At 34.0% G+C, this 25,358-nt stretch overlaps 1 protein-coding gene across 2 annotated transcripts in view; it reads right to left on the bottom strand.

Annotated features, from left to right (window-relative positions):
* Positions 1-25,358, bottom strand: part of LOC106466716 (probable G-protein coupled receptor 158) — a 170,627-nt gene that overhangs the window by 83,639 nt on the left and 61,630 nt on the right. For both annotated transcript variants that reach the window (XM_022394801.1, XM_022394802.1), the window contains exons 2-3: positions 20,090-20,198; positions 13,140-13,502 (exon numbers count right to left, since the gene is read on the bottom strand). In XM_022394801.1, the coding sequence (XP_022250509.1) occupies positions 13,140-13,502; positions 20,090-20,198 (472 nt within the window). The remainder of the gene's footprint in view (positions 1-13,139; positions 13,503-20,089; positions 20,199-25,358) is intronic.

Here is a 25,358-nt window from a genome sequence, read left to right as displayed (position 1 = left end):
GGAAGTACATGTAGTTTTATTTTCTCTTGAAACAAAACACTTTCGGGGACCCTGCGGAAGAACATATAGTTTTATTTTCTCTTGAAACAGAACACTTTCGGGGACCCTGCGGAAATACATGTAGTTTTATTTCTTTTTTCGGTCAGTTCTTTACATCGATTCTTATAAGAAGGAAAAGCATGAGAATTACACAATAGGAATCAATATGGGGATCCCACCGGAAGTGAACAAACAAGTCGGTAATATGATAGTTAACGGTACACTAAAGAAGAACTGGAAGGAGACTTCCTCTGACAGCAGAGTATTCCTTTCTGAAAACTTGGAGCATTGTGGGAGATCTCCCTCTCAAAAAGAAGAAATAAACTTTGAACAAAATAGAAAGACTATATTCATGGCATAACTTCTAAAAGAAAAGTAAAATATTTCAAAGTGAAACCTAGTGGTCGGCAGATAAAACAGCTTTAATATACTGAACTCGTATGTAGCAATGTAACAAATGCTTGTAAATTTTCATTATGAAACAAAATATTTATAATTCTATAAGTAACCAATATTTAAAAGTCGCGTATTTAACATATACAGAAATGAATACATGTGTTACACTTGTATAAAAAAAGATGAATGCTATCGATATTTTTTGAAATCGGACTAAAAGCATAATTACATGTCTTCAAAAAAGTAAGACAAGAATTTCAAACAATTTCAACCTTCTTAGTTTCTCAGTGGGACAGCGGTAAGTCTACATATTTACAATGTTAAAGTCAGGTGTTCGATTCCTCTCGGTAGACACAGCAAATAACCCGATGTGTCTTCGTTATAAGAAAAACACACAACTTTCTTACCAATATTCTCTCTCGAAGTAACTGCTGTAAAATATATTATTCCCTTAAACTTGAGAAACCACTTACTGCACACACACACTTAATTATATGAAAGACATAAAACACTAAAACTCGAGAAACCATTAAAACTACTTACTTCCGGCAGTAGATGTCCGCAGTGATTGTTTTCTTATTATTTAGAAAAATTAGCCTAAAGCAATTGCAACTAGCCATAACCAATACTCAAGACTTCATTTTCTTGCGACTTAAGCAGTAGCTGTTGACATAGCTTCAAAGCGACATTAATAGCATTTTAACAGCAAGTTATCTCTCGTAAGTAGCAAGCGGTCAAGTCATTTCCTCACAACCGGAAACGATCATAAATAGTGAATGTTCGTGTTATTTTTACTGTAAACAAATAATGTTCGTTACACACTTGCCAATTAACATTTGTGTTTTTGCAGATAAATAAACGTTATTTTTGATTTTTTTAAAGTTATGAAGGACAATAATAATACTAGAATTGATTGCTTATCCTTAAAAATGATTGTCTCATTGTATCGAAAGTCACACATTGCCTGGGGTAAGTGATAAGACAGTTTAATAAGGACATCTAGAGATTGGAAAATCAGCCATTCAAATATATGTAAATATAATCGTTAAATTACTGGGAACAGAACTGGTGTACGAAACACTAAGTACGTCATTATGGAACTTAGTAATTAAATTGTTGCTATCTGATCTAGTTCTGCAGTAATAGGAGATTTGTTTTATCATTTTAAAGTTATATAACAACTTATAACATTGTTTTATTAAATACTATCATCCAAGTGCAAAATAAAAGCAAAATATGAGCGAGACATTTCGTTGCCCGAGTTTAAGGTATTTTGAGACTACAATGAGATTAAATTTTACTTTTTTTTCTTAAATATATTCTAGGTTTCCTGAAATGTAAAATGTAGTTCAATATATTATCGCTTAATGAAAAGATACAAATGCGTTTTTCAAAAATATTCTCACTCCTTTCCTTTTTTAAAAGAAACAACATTTGTATTAAATATTTTTATCAAGAACAAAATTCTCGTAATCGGTCATAAATAGACACCGGCTTTACAAACATGAATAGATACTTCAGTGAATATCAAACCACTGAACTGAGATATAAACTTTGACATAAACTATATAGCTGTTCCCGTGTCGCCATAAACACTCCCATTACATCAAGAATAGGCTTGGCATTCACCATTTATAGAAGCAAACACCGCAGGATCTGTTAGTACTTCTTATGGCAGTCTTGACCTCTTGGCAAAACACATAATCAAAATAATAATTTATTCATTTTGTTATATGAAGAATGAATATGTATTAAGTTATAATTTCTTTTAGTAATTTGTCAGACAGTAGTAAGCCATGAATTGTTCTAATATTGCTCACTTGCCATCCCAAGGTTCTGTTATTCGTATGAAGAGATTATATAGTAGTTTTTTTTTTGGGCCTGTCACTCATGAATTAAAAGTGCAATATAAGTATCATAGAAGAGTTACACACAGTAATATAGTGTTGCGTCAGCGAGGTCACGTGACTAGTATCACGCCACATCCTTCTCTCGAACCTTCGTGAATAGTATCAAAAACTTCATATGTGCACCTTAAACAACATATGTGGGAACTAACTACGTATAAATTGGGTGTTCTCAGAAAGTTCAAATAATTAAAATATTAAAAACAAATATGACTAAAGTATTTTTCATATAATTAAGAAGCATTTAACTCAAAATACTTGGAAAATAACGACTGGTCTAACCTTTATTAGTTTATATAATAATTTTACGAAGGTGTTATTGTAATTTTACTCATTAGTTTAATTTAAAAAAAATGGTTAAACTCAGATAATTAAAACGTATACAAGCTAAGTATATGCTACATCCTTCGTGGAATGAATATTCTTTTTAAATTCATCAAGGTGTTTGTTAATTTCTAACATCATTAGCTGACATGACTTACTTCCCTTAATAACTTCAGTCTCACGCCGTTGCTTGGATACATAAATCATAATCACATCATTTCTTTTTTCGGTTTTAAATACGTTTAAATGACGCATTTTGTTTAAAAAACACAAACACATAGTAATACACTAAATTGCTAAGAACTGTTATAAAGTTAAAAGTTGCTTTATATATTAATGTAAAAACAAGCAAGAATGATATGTTTATTTTATTCTGTCCAGGCTATTTATTCATTAAGTCCCTGACTTCTTGGAAGGAGGGTTGCTTTTTACAATGTTTTTTTATATCTAAATATAATAAAGTTAATCAAAGAATGACTGAAAGTTTTTGAGAACAAATACAGGGATTTTACAGTTCGTTTGAGAGTAATAAAACTAAAGTACGAGATGAAAAGTTTGTTTGATTGTTTCGGATATTCGCGCAAAACGACTCAAGAACTATTTGCTCCAGCTGTCCATAATTTTCAAGTGAGAAACTAGAGGGAAGGGGGCCAGTCGACAATATCTACTGCCAAATTTTGAGCTACTCTAATAGAATTGTAGGATTTGACTGTCACTCTTATAACGCACCCACGAACTCGTATGCAGAATCAAATTTTGAGGCCAAAGGGCGCGAACCAACCATAAACCCGAATTTACAGTCCGGCACCTTAACTACTAGGTCACGCCCTTTCCAGAAGTAAAAATAAAGCAACTTTTGCTTTAAACTCACATACAAGATTATTCAATTAGCAACATTATCTTCATACCAGAACAGTTGCTAGTGATATTTAGCAAGAGATTGACGCCACATGTAGAGGTAGTACTGAATTCAAACATTATAAAAACGTATAATACAAGTGAGTATCGCAAGAACTTTATAATAGAAATACGACATAATTCACACTTCATAAGTAACAGAGAAGACGATGAGTTAAGGTGGACTTTGGAAACAAAAGTTTATAATTGTTTGTTTGCTAGTTTTAAATTAAGCCCAGAGCTACACAAAGGGCTATCTGTGCTCTGCCCACCACGGGTATCGAAACCCGGAGTCCAGCGTTATAAGTCCGCAGACATACCACTGTGCTACTGGGAGGCCCCGAAGTTTATAATACCTACAAGTATTATTATTATCTAAATTTTGACGTATACATGTATGCTTTTCAAAAACATAAAAATCTCCAGTCGTGAGTGAACGCTTAACAATTGAGCCTCATTATGCTGTGAACATTTTATGGTTTCGGGATTACACACATCGCATAGTTTGTTAGCACAAGAGGAGAAACTGCCTTAGGTTTAATGTACCAACAACTAGAAACTAACTAACTTGAATAATGTGTAACAAAACCATTAGAGTTGCAACATAAACACGCACATAATCTATGGTGTGCTTGTTTGTAGTAAAGCAAAAGCTATACCATGGGCTATCTGTGGTGTACCCACAGCGGGCATTGAAACTCGATTTTTAGCGTTATAAGTCCGCATACATACCACTGAGCCACTAGAGGGAGTGGATGGGTGGCATAATCTATATTTTGTTGGTTTTCTTGTAGTAAAGCGGAAAGCTACACAATGGGCTATCTGTGCTGTGCCCACCACGGGTATCGTAAACCGATTTTTAGCGTTTTTAGTCATCAGACGGTACAATCTTTGTACATTCATCTTACATAGCTTTAATTCCAGAGCTGCAAAGTTATGATGATGAATATATTTTTTCTGTGTACACAAATTACGATTAATTCGTGTATTGTTTGTTTTGTAATTAAGCACGAAGCTACACAATGGGCTATCTGTACTCTGCCCACCACGGGTATCGAAACCCGGATTCTAGCGTTGTAAGTCCGCAGACATACCGCTATGCCACTAGGGGGGCTAACCCGTGTAAATGCCCAGCTTGTGAATAGTGTACAATATTTTTTCATATCTGCATACAAAATTTTTAAATCGAAATATTCGAATTTCGTAAACCAAAGTCGTACAACAAGCGAAAACGTACAACTGATGTTTCAATATTACTGTAGATTTACAGTTTTACAGTGTAGATGTGGAACAGGTGAATGGCTAATTGTTTGAAAATATTTATATTTCATACATCTAAACATTTTCAGAAAATATTGTTTTCTAAAATCAGTTTAACTTGTCTATATTAATAACAAATTATTAGACTATTTATAAACACTTAAAATGCTATAAAAGACATGGTCTAATATAGTACAGAACCATGTAAGAATGATTAGTATTATTGAAATATAAATCAAATTTAGCTTTACTGTTATAATATCATTAGTATTAATGAAATATAAATCAAATTTTGAGCGTGTTAAACATTCTCAACCAATTTAATTATCAGCCCTTTGTCATTACATAGACACACAAACACATTTACTGTTGAATCACCTTCTGCCCTGTGGTTTACTTCCTGTATCCTGATTTAACAGTTGTCTAATTTTAGGATTTTCTTTTCATTTGCAGTTCCTGGCAAGATGCCTTTTAAAGCTGCAAATGAAACACTTTTCGTGTGAATTACTTCTTCCATTTTGAATTAGCAGTTGTCTCATGACTCGTTTAAGCTCGTGAATCGTTTGAGCTGACCAAGACCTTCATCAGAGAGAGATGATGTTCCTATACTATCTGTTCCCATAATTCCTGCAGAGCGACTTTAGTTGTTTAGCTGATTCAAGTTCAATCGCCAACTGGACAGCTTCTTTTAACAATGTATATCTACTTTGTTTTAGCTTATTTCGCATGTCCTCCTCCACAATGACACTGTGAATTGGTCACGTGCCAACGAATTCATCATTTCTTGTGGAGCATTCGGGTAGGATAAAGAGGATGGGCAAACTTTTCCACACCTTCTGCAAGATTAAGTAAAGTCTCATCGCTCTTCCTTACGTTGCTCTTAAAATGTTTGTCACTCCAGTAAGGCAGACAGTTAATTGTTACAACTCTCAACTACAAGATAGCTCAAAGTTGTTAAGGCTGGTTCTTTTAAATGAGCAGCAAGAGAAAAGGCTTTTTATTCACTTTTCAATCCATTAATTTGGAAATTATTTCGAACTGAGCCCGATGTGCCTCTGTTCGTATCCTTCCGCGATGGTGTGTTTGTTTCTTGATTTGGTGATGGTGTTGTACAGATCTGATAAACTCTGTAAATTAATGAGGCAATGATATAGCTGGAGTAATCAAGGAAGGTCTTACGATCATAAATGACACATCAGTAGTGGTAACAGATGTAGACCAAATGGGTTTTCTTATTTCATACTTCATAGTTAAATGGTGTTTAAGGATAAAATTATTGGGCAGATTCAGAGAGAAATGATGTTTTATTCTGTCACTAATGTTCTTTTCTGTCCAATTTATAGTCTTATATTATAGTCTTTTTGCATTTTCCTGATGTCTTTTTGCACTCGTTCAATTTTTTATTACAGTTTTTATGCATTTCGTTGATACTTTTTGGTATTGCTTCAGTTTTGCTGTTATAATCCTTCTGCGCATTTCCAATAGTTTCTTCGATCTCGTTCACAGTTACATTTATTTTTGCTCTTATCTTACCTTTTGATCTTCCTATAATTTTCTGTCTCTCATTTTTTTATTCTTCCTTTTACATTCTCTATAAATTTCTTATTATTATTTTAATCTGCTGTCTTTTTCTGTTGGTTCTTCTTTTCAATATTTCGTCATTTCCAGCAAAGTTTCGATTTCATTTCGAGCACATGTCGTCATCTTAAAGTTTAGTAGAGATTATACATGTTGTCATCTTAAAGTTTAGTAAAGATTACACATGTCGTCATCTTAAAGTTTAGTAAAGATTACACATGTCGTCATCTTAAAGTTTAGTAAAGATTACACATGTCGTCATCTTAAAGTTTAGTAAAGATTACACATGTCGTCATCTTAAAGTTTAGTAAAGATTACACATGTCGTCATCTTAAAGTTTAGTAAATATTATAAAATTCTTGCCATAATAATCTCATTCCTGACACCATTGTGATAACGGTTTATGTGGTTGGGTGGGTGATCATTTATTATTCGGTAAAAGGTTTATTGCTAAGCAATACAAAAGGTTATCTGCGCTCTGCTCACCACGGGTATCGAAACCCGGTTAGTAGCGTTGTAAGTCCGCAGACGTACCGTTGTGCCACTAGGGGGATCGGTAAAACGACTGCAAAGTTAAGTTTACTTATTTATTAGGAATAACTCATTTTCGATAACGTGTTACAGGTTACGTCACTTGTTAAATTTCCTCTCTTTTCTGTGACTTATTAACTGATTAACTAATTAATTAAATCAATTTCTAACTCGCTGATTTACTAATTAACGTACTTGTATTTTTATATTACATTATTTGTTTTTATCCCGAATCTAACGTAATTTCTAGACATTACGTCAAACTCAGACACTGAAAACTTGTAGGCATCACACGTCAGCAATACGTCATGCCAAAAATTACCTCTAGCAAATAATACAAAACATTTAAATCAAAATATTAAAATCATAGAATACAACAATATGTTGATAAGAAACCCTTATTTTATCATCATTTGATGGAATATAACCCAATTTCCAGTTGAGTCATGTAATTTCGAGACATTACGTCAAACTCAGACACTGAAAACTTGTAGGCATCACACGTCAGCAATACATCATGCCAAAAACTACCTCTAGCAAATAATACAAAACGTTTAAATCAAAATATCAAAATCATAGAATACAACATGTTGATAAGAAACCCTTATTTTATCATCATCTGAAGGAATATAACCCAATTTCCAGTTGAGTCATGTAATTTTACAAGAACAACCTAAAGATCAGCTGCAATAAATTTCCTTCAATTTTGTAGAAAATATTGGAAAGGTACGTGCGTAAATATGTGCCAAATTGCGAAATTGAATGAGGGTTTAAAACTGTCATTTGGCACTTTTAGCTTTGTACATGTTTTTATTTCCATGTATTTAAATCATTATTGTTTCATCATGTGGCACATTTTAAGTTTATATCTTTCTTTTATTAGAAAACCTACTTCAAATAAAGCAGAACTGTGTTAACACACTAGACGTCTACAAAGTTCTTATGGATGATATGAAGTAGTAGGTTTATACCATATGTTGTACAATACAGTTTAATAATCTAACTGTTATTCGCGTTGTTTTTCTTTTATGTTTACATGAATTTTTTTTTTGTTTCCACTTCGGTTGAACAAACCTGTTTGTTAGGTTTAAATAATAATTGCCTTTTTGTACTGGTTGAATGTAATTAAGTAATGCATGTATGTTTCATAAATAAACCTTAAAATAATTATATATCTACATTAATATGAAAAAAACATAACAAAGTTAGTTTGGTAAACAAACGCTTGGTTTGTTTGTTATACAATTTCTCGCAAAGTTACACTATTTGTGTTAGTCATCCCTAATATAGAAGTGATAGACTAGATGGAAAGCACTAGTCAACACCACCCACCGCTAACTCTTGGATTATTCTTTACAAACGCCCCTGCGGCTGAAAGAGGAGCATGTTAGGTGACGGGATTCGAGCTTGGAACCCATAGATGGCGAGTTGAGTGCTCTAACCACCACGCTATGGCAGACCTAAACGCTTGTCAGATTATTTCAAACTTCCAAGTTTTATTTATTTGTTTAAATATCAAACTTGATTGTCAAACGTGTACCCACCAGTTAATCAACAGTAAGTCTGAGGACGTACAACGCTTGGTATCGAGTTTCGATACCAGCGGTGAGCACAGCACAGATAGTTCATTACGTAGTTTTGTGTTTAACAACATACAAACAAACTGACAAACATATATCAGAGTAATACATCAAGATTTATATAAAAAATTAAATGATATCATTAAAGTGTTTTAAGAAATGGAAATTTAGAAAAAAAATGAAAATGTAGGAATGGGTTCATAAACAAGTGACGAAACAAGGTAGGAATGAGCGTATCGTACGTAATAAAACTTCCTCTGTACAGCCTCGCAAGAGAGCGTGTTAAACATCCTGTCCATGCCTACTTCGTTTATTCTTTCTTATCATGCAATGACTAGAGGTTTCTGTGAAGAGAATTATTGGAGGTAATACATGTACTGTAAAGTCTGTTTATACAACACCAAAATAATCAGATATTTGTGTGGACCCATAAGTTGCAATGTTCTTTTACAACCTGTCCATCCTTTTGCAAATGCATGAGAAGGCAACAGGATTTCGTACATTAGCTATATAGGTGGATTAAATACAAAGGTAAAAAAATCACAAGAGGTTTCTGTGTATCGACGTCTTAGATTTGTTACAGTCTATACAAAAGCAGGAGAATCACAAGTTGTATAATATCATGAAAAGCGAAGTAGGCTTGGACCAGATGTTGGACACACCTCCTTTTGAGGTTGTATAGAGGAAGTTTTATTACACCATGCCCATTCCTACCTTGTTTCCTCACTTTTTCGTGCACCCATTTCTACACTTTCAATTTAAAGTTTTCCCACTTGTTTATGCAATTTTTACATACAAGGTGGCATGCTTTTATGCATCATTCACTCATTTGTGTTGATATCCTGTATGTATATCATTATTGTGGGTGTGCGCTATAACATTATGGTATGTGCAAATAATGGTGTATATATGTGCATTATTTTTACTTGTGGTGTGTGTGTGTATACATTGTGAGTGTGCATGTGTGCTGTACATGTGATGGCATACTCTACAGTGTGCAACGTCATTTGGGTGATGAGTTGTGGTTGTGTGCATATACTAAAGGTTGATAAATAAGTTAATTAATTCAATTAACTACTTCATCCAGTTAAGGTAATAACTATAATTTCATGTTGGTAAAATTGGTAATGCTGGTTGGCATTTATGAAATAAACAGGTTTAAGCTGGACTTAGTCCTTGTTTGTTTACATGTAAGTACACTGTTAATTATTACAACACTGTATAGTTGTATGTAATTATCAGTCTGCGTTTACACCAGCATTAGTTAAGTCAGGGAAATGGATTTGAAGTATTGTAAACCAATAGGTATACCTCGAAGCCCTCAGTAGCACAGCGGTATGTCTGCAGACTTATAAAACTAGAATCCGGGTTTCGATACCCGTGGTGGGCAGAGCACAGATAGCATTGTGTAGCTTTGTGCTTAATTACGAACAAATACCTCGACATGAATACCTTTCATCCATTTTTTGTATAGTGGCAGGACTCATCAGTTGACTCCTACACCTACTCAGTAGACACAGTGAGCGAGCGGACGTATTTTAAAATGGCGTCCCTATTCAAGGTATTACCTGGTGTACGTTAAATAGCTCTTCTTTTTGGTGATGTTTAGTATAGAAAAACGCTAATACTAGCATGTGGTCCCTGTTCTATTTGGTGCACTTATAACTATGGTAAGTCTGTTTGTTACACAGCTAGAAGCGTTCAACAATGTCAGTCAGTCAGTGAGATTGAGAAATGTGTGGTTTTGTGATTGTTTTGTATCTGCTCTGCTGACTTTCTCAAGTGGTTCTATGATTTGTAATATTGTATGTGGTTTGTTTATCACCTAAAGGTGTCACTCACATACTTTTGAAGATTTATTATTTGGTTGTTAAAGGTGTATATGAGTAAATAGTTTGCACTGCATGTATTGTGTATCTGCCCCATATTCCTACTATAAGAACTACCGTACTTAGGATACGATGATTTTTAAACACTTCTTCACAAGAATGTATGGTTTTCTATCCTTTCCCTAAGTTGGAAGTCATAGGTTAAAGAGAAGTCGACACAGCCCACCGCTTTATTAGCACATTTGTCTAGAAGTAGTTTCACATAAGCCTTTTTATACGTACAAAATTACAAAAATTAAAATCCTGAAAGAAAAGCAAGCAAGTTTCATCTCAAAACATTACGTTTTCCCTAAAGAGATATATTTCATAGTTGTTAGTTCTGTAATTGTTTCTTTTCATTTATTTACAGCCCCCTAATGGCTCAGCGATAAGCCTAAGGTTTCGATACCCGTTGTGGGCACAACACAAATAACCCATTTGTGTAGCTTCGTGCTTACTTAACTACAAACAACACTTTATTTTCATTCCTTTTCAGTCGTTAACAAAACTCACTTAAAATTGGGGATTTTAGTCACACAACCCCTTTTACAAAAATCTAGTAAATATGACAAGAAAATTTTCACACAGGATTACTGTGTATTTCATATCAATGTGTGAATAAATATGGGGAACAATTCAAAGATTTATAATATATCACTATTTCACGCACAACTAGTGGCTTTATAGAGTAAATTCAACAGTTTGAGCACAGCAGGGATTTGGCAATGCTAGTAAAACAAACTAATTCCTATAGTGTTAAATAAAATAAAATCCCACAAACCAAAAACATGCTGCATAACCATAGCTAGAAGTTCAATTTTAAGCATAAAGCTACACAATTGGCTGTCTGTGATGTACCCACCACCGGTTTCCAAAACTCAGTTTTTTAGCGTTATAAGTCCACTGGCTTATCGCTGTGCCACTGTGGTAGGGGTGGAGATGGGGCTAATATTAAGATCATTTTTCAGTTAATGATACAAATTGTTTTTAGATCGTGTTTAATAAAACTCTAATTCACGAATCTAAACAAAAAAAAAATCTTTAAGAGATAAACTCCGTCTCTGGAGAAAAACTCTCTACATTTATAAATGGATTGCTTATTTGTTTGTAATTAAGCACAAAGCTACACAATGGGCTATCTGTGCTCTGCCCACCACCGGTATCGAAACCCGGATTGTAGCGTTGTAAGTCGTAGACATACTGTTGTACCACTGGGGGGCTTATAAATGGAAGATTGGGAAATTATTATTTTTTTATTAAGCTCAAAATATTTATGAATGAAGATATGTTTCTATCGTCATTTGTATTTATATAGAAAAATAATATTTTGAGAAATAAGAAAAACGTGTTTTTTATACATAACTTCTTCTTTACTGTTATACAAACATTTTGACTGAATTGGCTGAGAATCAGACTCCTATATTACATTTAATTTAATAAGCGGGTTAGTAACTTAGAGCTTATGATCTAAGTAGAAGTGCTGAAAGAAATCAAAGTGTCTGTGTAAAATATTGCTTCCACTTTGTTGTAAGCAAAGGAACAATGTGGCGTAACATAAACTATCAAACAATATACGTCACAACAGCATTTTACTAGTAAGGATTTTATTTCTTACTGAACCTCATCAAAGCGTGAAATACCTCAATCTATGTTTTGAAGTTCAATATTCAACATTATGAGATTACTGGGACATACTTCTCACTCCGATATTCAACATTATGAGATTACTGTGACATAATTCTCACTCCAACATTCAACATCATGAGATTACTGAGACACACTTCTCACTCCAGTATTTAACATTATGAAATTACTGGGACATACTTCTCACTCCAACATTCAACATCATGAGATTACTGGGACACACTTCTCACTCCGATATTCAACATTATGAGATTACTGGGACCTACTTCTCACTTTATTACTCAACATTATGATATTACTGTGACATAATTCTCACTCCAACATTCAACATTATGAGATTACTGGGACATACTTCTCACTCCAGTATTTAACATTATGAAATTACTGGGACATACTTCTCACTCCAACATTCAACATCATGAGATTACTGGGACACACTTCTCACTCCAATATTCAACATTATGAGATTACTGGGACATACTTCTCACTCCAATATTCAACATTATGAGATTACTGGGACATACTTCTTACTCCAATATTCAACATCATGAAATTACTGGGACATACTTCTTACTCCAATATTCAACATCATGAGATCACTGGGACACACTTCTCACTTTATTACTCAACATTATGAGATTACTGGGACATACTTCTTACTCCAATATTCAACATCATGAAATTACTGGGACATACTTCTTACTCCAATATTCAACATTATGAAATTACTGGGACATACTTCTCACTTTAATGAAATGTAGATTGTGTATCTTGTGTTCCTGGTAGTGAAACAGATTTTAAAAAATATGTTTGTAAAATGTTTCCCGGTTTAAACACTGTGGGCACACATAGAATAGATTTTCCTTTTCACAAAGAAACTATAAAGTTTATATGGTTACTTTTTTTTAAAAAATGCTACTGATATCCCTAAAATAGAAAGTCATAACAAATATCTGCTTATTTTCAGTTCCTTTTTGCATTCATTTGAAGTAATCAGAAATACTTATTCCACTGTAAATATATTATAATATAATCATCAAAATTCAAATCCCTTAGCCGTTAGTGTGTTCAAAATTAATAAATCCTCCCCCTCCCAAAAGCCTCTATATTCTTACCTTGGACTTTCTCAGTCGAAAGACAACGACAGTTAGAACAATGGTGATGGTTGTGCAGAAACTCTGTAGTCCAAGAGCTATACTTCTGAGAAGAATGTTGTACTCTACACTGCATGGGCTATCATCCACACAACTGGCACAACCAGGCTTACAAGGAAGACACGTGAAGCTTTCTGGGTATTTAAGTCCTTTCTTTTCCACAGACTTGTCATTTAATAAACTGGCCACGAAATGTTTTTCAACAGCTGTACCTTCGAAACAGTTCACGGATTTATCTTGCGTCCCGTTAGGAAAAAAATATCCTTCTCGACAGCAGCATTTATAAGCTCCTCGTCGAAATCCCATCCCAGATATGGGAACACACTGAAATAAAAGATAAACCAGCTAAAATAATGAAGTCAAATGAAAATCCTGAAAGATTAATTTGAAACAAGATAAACCAGCTAAAATATTCAAGGCAATTTAAAATCCTGAAATATTAATTTGAAAAAGATAAACCAGCTAAAGTAATGAAAGCAATTGAAAATCCTGAAACATTAATTTGGAAAAAAAAATAACCAACTAAAATAATGAAGGCAATTGAAAATTCTGAAAGATTAATTTGGAAAAGTTAAACCAGCTAAAATAATGAAGGCAATTGAAAATCCTGAAAGATTTGGAAAAGTTAAATCAGCTAAATTAATGAAGGCAATTGAAAATCCTGAAAGATTAATTTGGAAAAGTTAAACCAGCTAAAATAATGAAGGCAATTGAAAATCCTGAAAGATTAATTTGGAAAAGTTAAACCAGCTAAAATAATGAAGGCAGTTGAAAATCCTGAAAGATTAATTTATTGATTAGCTCATCACAAACATTCCGATCAGTTATATCATTTATTTAAATAAATCCAAGTAACAAATTTCCAAAAAAGAAATGATCTAAAGGCTCTAGTCCATTATACTTAATTGATCAACCATTTAAAGAAAATGAAACAATGTAATTTAAAACTTTCAAAACTATGTGGTTATAAGTTAGTTACATCAATTATATGATTACTACCGGTAGGCTATAAAAGGAAAGATTAATCATACTCGGTATGAATGGATAAACTTTATAAAATATCTCATTTCTTGAAACATAAATAGTTAAAAATATAACTTTACATTACTAAAAACTAATCAAGACTGAAAATAACGTAAGGATATTCCCCTTACACTGGTTTGTTTGTTTGTTTGTAATTAAGCACAAAGCTACACAATGGGCTATCTGTGCTCTGCCCACCACGAATATCGAAACCCGGATTCTAGCGTTGTAAGTCCGCAGACATACCGCTGTGCCACTGGGATCTTTAGTAATGTGATAATGGGGAAGAAATGTTTTTTTGGAAACTATAGTTCTTATATTAGAGGGTAAACTTCTAAAATATTTTTAATTCAATTTCCAGCAAGATATGATTTAAATACAAGTATAAAAAATAATAAAGTAAACTGTGTGATTACAAAATAAATAAATACACCATTTCTTTGAAAATTATTAGTCACACACTGAAGGGTACTTTTTACAGCAGAATCCCATCGATAGCACATTTATAAGTGTTGTTTGTACTGTCCTTCTCGAGTGTTTTAAAGATTAACAACAGTCTACTGAATGATCAAAACCCATTTCACTATCTTACGTGCACTTAGTAATCACTTTTATAGCACGCCATATTCGCATGACAATAAATTTATAGGATCCCAGAGCTCTGCAAGTTCTATATAATCACAATGTAACGGTGTCTTGTATTGGCGCGAATATGGGGTTTATTAGCAGTTTTAGGGTTATTCATGTACTATTACAATTATTTCTAGGCAATAAAAGCACAGAAACAAGATAAGTACACCACCAACATTAGTGAGCATATAAGGTTAGTGTGATATGCAATGTACTTCTTTCGTAAAACTATTCTGTAACAGGATAAGTTCTACATTACTATAATGTTGACTACTTAACCTTACCGTATCCTTGTTTAGATCTTTTCCCTATTGTAGACTGTTTGATTATATAGCTTTGAACGAGTTCTCCGTTTGGTGTGTTCTAGATAGCCATGGTTTAAACTACTTAACTTACATTGTAATAAGATATTTTGAGTCGTTGCTACGTGGTTATAATGTAACCTATTCAATCTTACACTGGGGAGAAAAAATTCGCTTAGAACTCTACGTACCTAACCTCATACATGAGTAGTCTAGGCAGGTCACATAACTGTTTTAATTACTTTACATACACAGCACTGCCTTTACATGCTATAAACTTTGTGCATTCAAATACAAAATACCAAAAAAAAAAAAAGGCTGATGGCCGTACGGGGCGTCTCAATGACTGCGAGGTTAAACCTATTCCAGAACACGTGATACCCACCAAACAGATCTAGTACAAAAGACACTTTGAGCCGAATGATGTGATCAAAAATTATAAACCGATCGACTTGTCTAGTAAGAGACACCAGATCTAGAGACGCTTTCAAAACCTGGATGTCGGGAGCAAGTATATAAGCTTATTAGGGTGACAGTACCGGTACTCTAAGTATCTATAAGAAAATAAAGAAGTTCACAGACAAAATCTTAACACATAAACACTGTTGGATGAGATGGGGATCTGAGGGATGCAAATCTATTTCCCAAATACCATTCACTTTGTAACGTATAGTAGTACTATATACACCAATCCCTCCCTGACATACTGATGACGTCGTACATATTTACCTACTTCTAATTTCATTTTCACATAGTTTAATGAAGCTTACAAAGTTTCCAATGCACAGACATTATTATATTAATTACACAGATCTTATATGTTTTTATGTACTCTACTTTACTACAATATGTACACTGTAAACTAATACTGTATAGATGTAACTATTGAATCCTACACTCTAGCTGTTATTTTATGGATTCAACATTGTTACAATAAAGACTGTCTAAACTAACATTGTATCATTGTTTGTATTTATTCTACTCTGAAATTAGCAATATAAATTAGTGTAAATTAGCAATATAACAGGTTCTCCGGTGAATCGATAAATCAACAACAAAATATCCAAATCATTGTTTCAAGAAATGGTGACCAATAACGTAGAATTAATGGTGCGATATCTTTCCTCTACTTAATAGTGAATCACAGAAGCTTAGATCATCGAAATGTTTGACTGATATTCAACCTCAACCAAGAGTTATATGAAATTTGTAGCTCCTCGTTACTTAATCCATAATATATCATTTGTAGAGTATTAAATAAGAAAAATTATATTAAAATAGCAGGAGTGTGAAAAATCATTTTAAATCCATGGTTTGTTTTTGAAATTCGCGTAAATCTACTCGTGGCTATCTGGGTACATTAAAAGAATGACGGTCAGATCCCCATTTATTGATTGTAGTAGTGTATGAGTTTGTGGTGGGTATTGTTGACCAGTTGCCTTCCCTCTAGTCTATCACTTCAAAATGAGGGACTGCGCTAGACAGCCCTTGTGTAACTTGTTTTTTTAATTTCGCGCAAAGCTACACGAGGATTAGCCGTACTTAATTTTGAAGTGATAGACTAGAGGGAAGGCAGCTAGTCAACATCACCCACTGCCAACTCTTGGGCTACTATTTTACTAACGAATAGTGGGATTGATCGTCACGTTATAACGTCCCCACGGCTGAAAGGGCGAACATGTTCGTTGATAGAAATTCGAACCCGCGAGTCGACTGCCGTAACCATTAGGCCAGGTAAACCTGTGATGTTGTTGGAAATATACAACTACAGAATATGCTATAAAATTCGTGATGAACAAGTAAACCATGCTTGCTGATGTGTATACTTATGACAACTGATAAACGCCATTATTTAAAGTTCTGAAAATATAGGCCACGTACGAGAACATACGACATTTAGACTACTATTAATATAACATATGCATATCGTCTTTTAGACTTCTTTTAATCTGGGACAATTACAATAACATAAAGATACTGTCACTTCCATCCCTGTTAATGTATACCTATGGTGAATCAAGCCTTGAAAACGATGATAATATACTAGCACTCGTAAGTAAAGCCAATACAACGAGAGCAATAAATCACTTTGCTGTCATCTACTGAAGTCTACCATACACAATGATGAAGATGACATTTGTTTAGAGATGTAAAGCATTTATACAGTGACAGATATGTCCTGTATCTTACGACATCTAATGATGCAATTAGCATATAATATAATCTCTATTCAAGTAGAAGACTTAAGACAATGACAGTATAACATATGCTAGGGCCCTGATGGTTTAGTAGACGTAAGACAATGACAGTATAACATATGTTAGATCCCTGATGGTTTAGTAGACGTAGTACAATGACAGTATAACATATGTTAGATCTCTGATGGTTTAGTAAACGTAAGACAATGACAGTATAATATATGCTAAGGCCCTGATGGTTTAGTAGACGTAAGACAATGACAGTATAACATATGTTAGATCTCTGATGGTTTAGTAAACGTAAGACAATGACAGTATAATATATGCTAGGGCCCTGATGGTTTAGCAGACGTAGTACAATGACAGTATAACATATGTTAGATCTCTGATGGTTTAGTAAACGTAAGACAATGACAGTATAACATATGCTAGGGCCCTGATGGTTTAGTAGACGTAAGACAATGACAGTATAACATATGCTAGGGCCCTGATGGTTTAGTAGACGTAAGACAATGACAGTATAACATATGTTAGATCTCTGATGGTTTAGTAAACGTAAGACAATGACAGTATAACACAACAACAATTAAATCTTAAATTATTTGTAAATTAAGTTTTATACTTATGATATTATTTTGTATCGTTTTCTTATTATTTGGATTAAGGGCTAACTTAAATAAAGATATCTGAACCTCGTGAAGATACAGCAAGGATATATCCTAACGTTTATCCAGTGCGTTATTATCATTGCGGACTTTGGATTTCTTGTGTATTGACTTATGACATTAAATTATTCTCGTTTGTTTGTTTGGTTAGGGCTTCGACTTGCAATCTGCGGGTCGTGGGTTCCAATCTCATCACTGAACATGCTCGCCCTGACAGCCATAGGGGCGTTAAAACGAGACAGTCAATTCCACTATTCATTGGTAAAGAGTAGCACATGAGTTGGACTATGGGTGTTGTTTACTAGTTGTCTTCCCTCTAGCTTATCACTTCAAAATTAGGGATGGCTAGCGCACATAACCTTCGAGTAGCTTTGCGCGAAATCCATCAAAGCTTACAATTCTTAAAAGATAGAGTTTCTTTCAACCCTCTTACCCCATAAGAGGAAAATAAAGTTAAATCAAATCATATTTTTACTTATATCATTGACTGGTACTAAAAGTCAACAAATAAAGTTTGTTTCGATTATATTGTTAACATATATTCACACTTCAGCATCTTATATCATTGACTGGTACTAAAAGTCAACAAATAAAGTTTGTTTCGATTATATTGTTAACATATATTCACACTTCAGCATTAAAACGGATACCGATTGTTTATACTTTACCAACGTAACTTTTCACGTGTTTTGAGGAATTATAAAAATAATAATCCAACACTTTGGGCCTAATGTGATAAAGGACAGTTTTTCCCCGAGTTATAAAAACCAAAGCGTTTCGTAAGAACATTTTCTCATAACTCGAAAATTGCTCATATAACATCATGAACGACAATGGTATTTCTGTTTCTTTCTGGAGTGTGATTCGTGCAAAGACTGAAACAAAACTTTAAAACATATAGAAGTACAAAACATATAGAAATAGAAAAGTAAAAGACTCCCATTCCAGGTAAGTTTATTTCATTGTTTCAACGTATTTCTTATCCAGGTTTTTTAAAGAGTCAACCACCTATCCATCCCCCTTTTTTTCTTTCTTTTTGTACATGACCGATGAACGTCATTTTGTTAACTTCAGCAAATCGAACACTGGTTTACAATGTTTTAGTGATCGTGATGTGGCCATCTTTTGAATAAAAGTTGAATAAGTAATACATGTCTGAACTTATGTTGTTCACTGTATCGATCTTTGTTATTTTGTCTTTTTATATGGGGTAAGTATGTATTACTTCTTTATGTGTCCCCCCGGTAGGACAGCGGTAAGTTTACGGACTTTCGACGGTAAGATCCGAAGTTCGATTCCTCGCGGTGAACACAGCAGATAGCACAATGTGGCTGTGCTCTGAAACAAAAACAAAACGCTGCAACCTAAAAATTCAGTATAGGGTGAATGTAGTGTGATACTCCAAGTAAGGTTGCACATTTCACTCTGGATTCTCTAAGACAAAGGATTACTTTTAACCAAATTTTACTTTTACAATCCAGTGTTTAAGGTATATACTACATAAATAAATCACACACGAACGTAGGACAGGTAAGCAAATCTGTGCGCTCGTGTTGAGGTTTACTACTCTTACACAGTATGATTGTGTGTTTTTTAAAACTTTTCATGCATAAACATTCTGGAATCGATCAGCCAAATTTTTAAAATACCCGTTAATCTTAAGATCTTCCAAAGTTTTCAGCTGTGGTTTACATCTAGGTAAGTCTAAGAGATTCGATATAGTATGATTTTATAAAATTTAAGACGTATATCAACAGATATATTGACTTTTAAAAAGAATTAAATTTATAGTACATTAATTATCAAATACTTACTGTAAAAACGTTTCTTATAACACTAAGGCAGTAGAAAGTTAAGTTACTTTGATAAATGAATCATTTTTTATGTATAAAAATGTTAAACAAAAATAATTTGCTGGTGAAACCTAAACGATGATTAAAAAACGTCACTTCCGCTTGTGCTTAAACTTAATTCTTACCGAAATGTTCACTTAAAAGAATTTTCAACTTGCTTAATGCTTGTTTGTTTGTTTTTTCCTCTTCAAGGGTAATCAGCAGACTACGAACTTGATGCAAATAATTAATTTCACTCACTTCTGTTGTTTGAGTTTCACACTTATGTGTACCGGCAAACATCCCTCTGTCTTCAGAGCACTGGTCAATGTCTACGTTACTAAGATCGATGCTCACCATAGACACTCCCCTAAAACAAATCATAAAAAAAAACATTATGTTTTTCACGCATAAACTACTCTCTAATATCAATAATTATAATTCAAAATTAGATGATGTTTATTATGACTTACAAATACTACTTTTATCTTTCTCTCTCCCTCGGTATATGCTGCAATGATCCACAACTATCAAATTATCAACTGTACTTCCTTAACATCATTTATATTTCTGCAACGGTTTATTATCATCTACATAGCTGCAACGGTTTATTACCATCTATATAGCTGCAATGATCCACAACTATCAAATTATCAACTGTACTTCCTTAACATCATTTATATTTCTGCAACGGTTTATTACCATCTATATAGCTGCAATGGTTTATTATCATCTACATAGCTGCAACGGTTTATTATCATCTACATAGCTGCAACGGTTTATTACCATCTATATAGCTGCAACGGGTTATTACCATCTATATTTCTGCAACGGTTTATTTCCATCTATATAGCTGCAATGGTTTATTACCATCTATATAGCTGCAACGGTTTATTACCATCTATATTTTTGCAACGGTTTATTACCATCTATATAGCTGCAACGGTTTATTACCATCTATATAGCTGCAACGGTTTATTACCATCTATATTTTTGCAACGGTTTATTACCATCTATATTTCTGCAATGTTTTATTACCATCTATATTTCTGCAACAGTTTATTACCCTCTATATAGCTGCAACGTTTTATTACCATCTATATTTCTACAACGGTTTATTACCATCTATATAGCTGCAGTGTTTTATTACCATCTATATAACTGCAACGTTTTATTACCATCTATATTTCTGTAACGGTTTATTACCATCTACATAGCTGCAACGGTTTATTACCATCTATATAGCTGCAACGGTTTATTACCACCTATATTTTTGCAACGGTTTATTACCATCTATATAGCTGCAATGTTTTTTCATTACCTTTGGTACGAGTTTTCTAGTTGGAATAAATATATATATATCAAATTAGTTCTATTTGAGTCATAATTTACGGCCATTGAGATATTTTAATTAGGGTAAACGTTCAGTTCAAAAGATGACTGAAACTCATAATAACAACATAAAAAATGTCTTGAAATATAGTTCTTGTCAGCAGTAAACACGATTATTAAAATATGCTGACTACACCGAGACCATAAACCTAGTTTGCTTGCTAAGAGTAGATTATTTGCCATCTCTGATGATATAGATGTTGATGTCTTAAAAGTTTAAAACAACATGATTTCCTGTTCAGCCCACATCCATGAGATGAGCAGTTACTTAAACCAACGTTATTATCAGATCGACGCCCAAAAGGGGATCGAAAACATGACATGCATATATGAATATATATATTCATTTTAGGGCTTTTAGGGCTAGTTGTAAGCCTTTATGGATTTTCAAAGCTGCTGGAGATGCTTACGTTGCTACAGTAAGTTACCATCATTATATTATTGAAACGATCTGTCACGGTCTAAATATCTATAATGATGTGCTGCTATCCATGTGGCAACATGGTTTGTTGTCAGTTAAATAGCTACAGCGACAGGCAACTTCTATAGATTATTTTAAAACGTTGCCAAAGTATCTATCTAAGCTCCTGTGGTTGTCAGCCTCTGGTATACAGCAGTGACCTACCGACATTTTTTTTTTGTAAAAGTTCGCATCTTCGTCGTCGTAACTGTTTCAGCAATGACTTCATCTGCCATTAACGACAGTGCATTACTTATGGACCCAAATCAATACTGGTGCAGTGGGTTTTCATTATCTGCTTGATATAATACTCCACTAGCATCTATGCTGCTGTACAATTACGGTGGTGATTTACCACCGTTCAATTTGCTACTAGTAAAGAACTCATTTCAACCAAAGAATCCAATTAATAATCCTCTTGACGTAACATTTAATTCAGAAACATTAGTTGTCTTTATACATTAGGTCGTACTGAAATGAAACGGAAAAGTTCTGCACATTATACGAAACAAGAGCTGGACTTGAGCTAATGATATAAAATTTGATTATTTCAACATGTACCATAAAAACCCAAAGTTGTAATGTTTTAAAGTGTCTAACTTAGAAACTCTGGCCTCGTTCGGGGGTGTTTATGTTAGACTTATCTAAGTTTCGGTCGGTAAGTGTAGCAATCATATTCTCTCTTGTCGAAGTACGAGACATTTTTAAAGGATGCGTTGCAGCTATAAATACACTTTTCAGCAATATTCCAACAAAAAGAATAAAATTATAACTCAGTCATTTAAACTTTTTAAAGAAAATTAGATGAAAACAAATTCGAATGCATTTTAAGAACTGTTTATTTACAGCTTTGAACAGAAAGTTTTATTAGTTTTTTGTCCCCCAGTGGGACAGTGGTAAGTTGACGGATTTACAACGCTAAAATCAGGGGGTTTGATTCCACTGGGTGGACACAGCAGAGAGCCCGAGATGACTTTACTCTAAAGGAAAACACATATACACACGCACACTCATTAGTTTTTATATTTCATATATCTATTTCAAAATTATTGTACATAATTTCTCAATACAAACGAGCCCAAAAACCCAGATAATAGCAGAACAATACAGAATATAACACAGTGAAGCCCAATTGGTGCTTTCACTTGTTATGATATACAAAGTCGAATCATTAGGTAATAACAAGAAAATAAATATTTGTTCTTAAGCATTAAGCTAACCAATGGACTATCTGTGCTCTGCCAACCGCGGGTATTGAAACTCCATTTTTAGCGTTATAAGCCCACAGACTTACCGCTGAGCCAGTTGGAGGCAACCTGGAAGAAAACGATATCCCTATTTTAATCATGTACATAAAACAGCATAAACATTGTAATAGATAGTAATAAATTTTTGTGTATGAACATAAGTCCTTTTTCCAAAATCATAAGTACTACATATGTTTTTAATGATTACAAAATGGTCGATATATTTTTTTTTCATTCATGCTGTAAACACCTGTTATCTTTTCCCAAAAGTTCAGGTTTTTCTCAGACGAAGAAATGTGATGCGGTGGCTGAGTGTTATTGGTTCTACCTCTGCAACAATCTGTTCTCTTTAACTGCTGGATAATTTTGGATATTACAATTAATATCAAATGATATTAATTGACAGGATATTAAAATCCTTTAGCGTTACTCCAGTTGGCAACTATCAGCCTTAGCTCCAACTCATTAGTTTTACTGGACAACACAGAGAACTTAACAAGTAGCTTTACAGCACTTCGCGAGGTCACCGAAACAACTCAATAAATATTTGCACAGTGAATCTTACATCATTCCTTCTGGGATTACTTATCTCTGTTCCCACGGGGAAACTGGCGAGGTAATCTTGAACTGCTAAGTTTCAGTTTAACGTTGCCACAAAGAAAGCACATGTATCATACGTCATTATAGAATAGTCCTTAAGTCGTCAGTTAACACGATTCTAGCCACGTTTGTGGAAAATATAGGGTGTATCCACAACTGGTCCAATCGTTATACACAAGACAAGTTTCTCATTAACTGGAAAGGAAATGATTATATTTTAACATACTATTGTAAATAAATATATTTTTTCCTATTAACTCCTTTACTTTTTGTCTTGCATGTCTCTTCTTGGCTTATGATATTACCTAAATTTTAAAAACACAAAGTATCAAATATTTTCAAATTTAGGATATAGAATACATCTATACAAATACGTGTTATTATAATTTGTTTTTGAATTTCGCGCAAAGCTACATGAGGGTTATCTGCGCTAGCCGTCTCTAATTTAGCATTGTAAGACTAGAGGGAAGGCAGCTAGTCATCACCACCCACCGCCAACTCTTGGGATACTCTTTTACTAACGAATAGTGGGATTGACCGTCACATTATAACGCCCCCACGGCTGAAAGGGCGAGCATGTTTGGTGTGACGGGGATTCGAACCCGCGACCCTCAGATTGCGAGTCGAGCACCCTAACCACCTGGCCATGCCGGGCCTTACAGGATAGAACGTTAAACGAAGTAGGACAAACAGTGTGTAGGGCACGCCCCCTTGTGAGGTTGTACAGAAGAAGTTTTATTATACCATGCCCATTCCTACCTTGATTCTTTACTTTTTATTTGTATAATATATATTGTATACTTGTAATTCTATGGCTTCCAGATGAATATCCACGTAGTACTTCGATAATCTAAGGTTAGCTGTTTGACGTTGAAGGCTATGAATTCATGTGTAGTAGAGAGTGTTGTTTCTTTGAAACTGTTTTAAACACTAATTAAAAAAGAAATGATATCCGATAATAACATTGCAAGTTTATAGATAAAGATAACATATTACAATATGTATTAAACAAAGCTATTATATCTTCATTTATTTCAAATATTTGTAAATGAATATGCAACACGCATGAAGTTTCAATTAATTATAAAATTATCCATTTTAGTGCATATCTTAATACCACACATCTCAAGACTAAACAAAGGTTATATAGTGTGTAGCTCGTAGCAGTCCACTAGAAAGGGATATATATATGACAATGACAGTGAAAGATTTGAAGACGTGTCTGTTTGTTTGTTTGATTTCTTGCAAAGCTACACGAAGGTTATTTGCGCTAGCCGTTCCTAATTGTGAAGTGCTAGACTAGCGTGAAGATAGCTAGTCAACATTTCCCAACGCTAACACTTAGGTTACTCTTTTCAGTCCAAATAGTGGGATTTGACCGTCACTCTTATAACGCACGCACGTTTCCAAAGTGCAGAAAGTGTTTTTATTTTATATCCTTTTTTTTATAATAACGGGACAAGAATCACAGTCATCTCCAACGCCAGCAATGCTAAAGATGTGATATATATATATCTGTAAAAAAAAAAAGCAAAACTACAAAAATGAGTCGGCAACTTAAAGATGTGATACATGTGTTTAACTACGGTCAAAATGTGAAAAAAACAAGAGTCAGCTTTATGATAATATCACCCATTTGGAGGGGCCGGCATGGCCAGGTGGTTAGGGCGCTCGACTCGCAATCTGAGGGTCGCTGGTTCGAATCCCCGTCACACCAAACATGCTCGCCCTTTCAGCCGTGGGGGCGTTATAATGTGGCGGTCAATCCCACTATTCGTTGGTGAAAGAGTAGCCCAAGAGTTGGCGGTGGATGGTGATGACTAGCTGCCTT

The sequence above is a fragment of the Limulus polyphemus genome, unplaced genomic scaffold (genome assembly GCF_000517525.1).
Source record: "Limulus polyphemus unplaced genomic scaffold, Limulus_polyphemus-2.1.2 Scaffold2357, whole genome shotgun sequence".
NCBI classification, from domain to species: domain Eukaryota; kingdom Metazoa; phylum Arthropoda; class Merostomata; order Xiphosura; family Limulidae; genus Limulus; species Limulus polyphemus.
The sequence above is the reverse complement of the archived record's forward strand: the minus strand, read 5'-3'. Positions and strand labels throughout refer to the sequence as shown.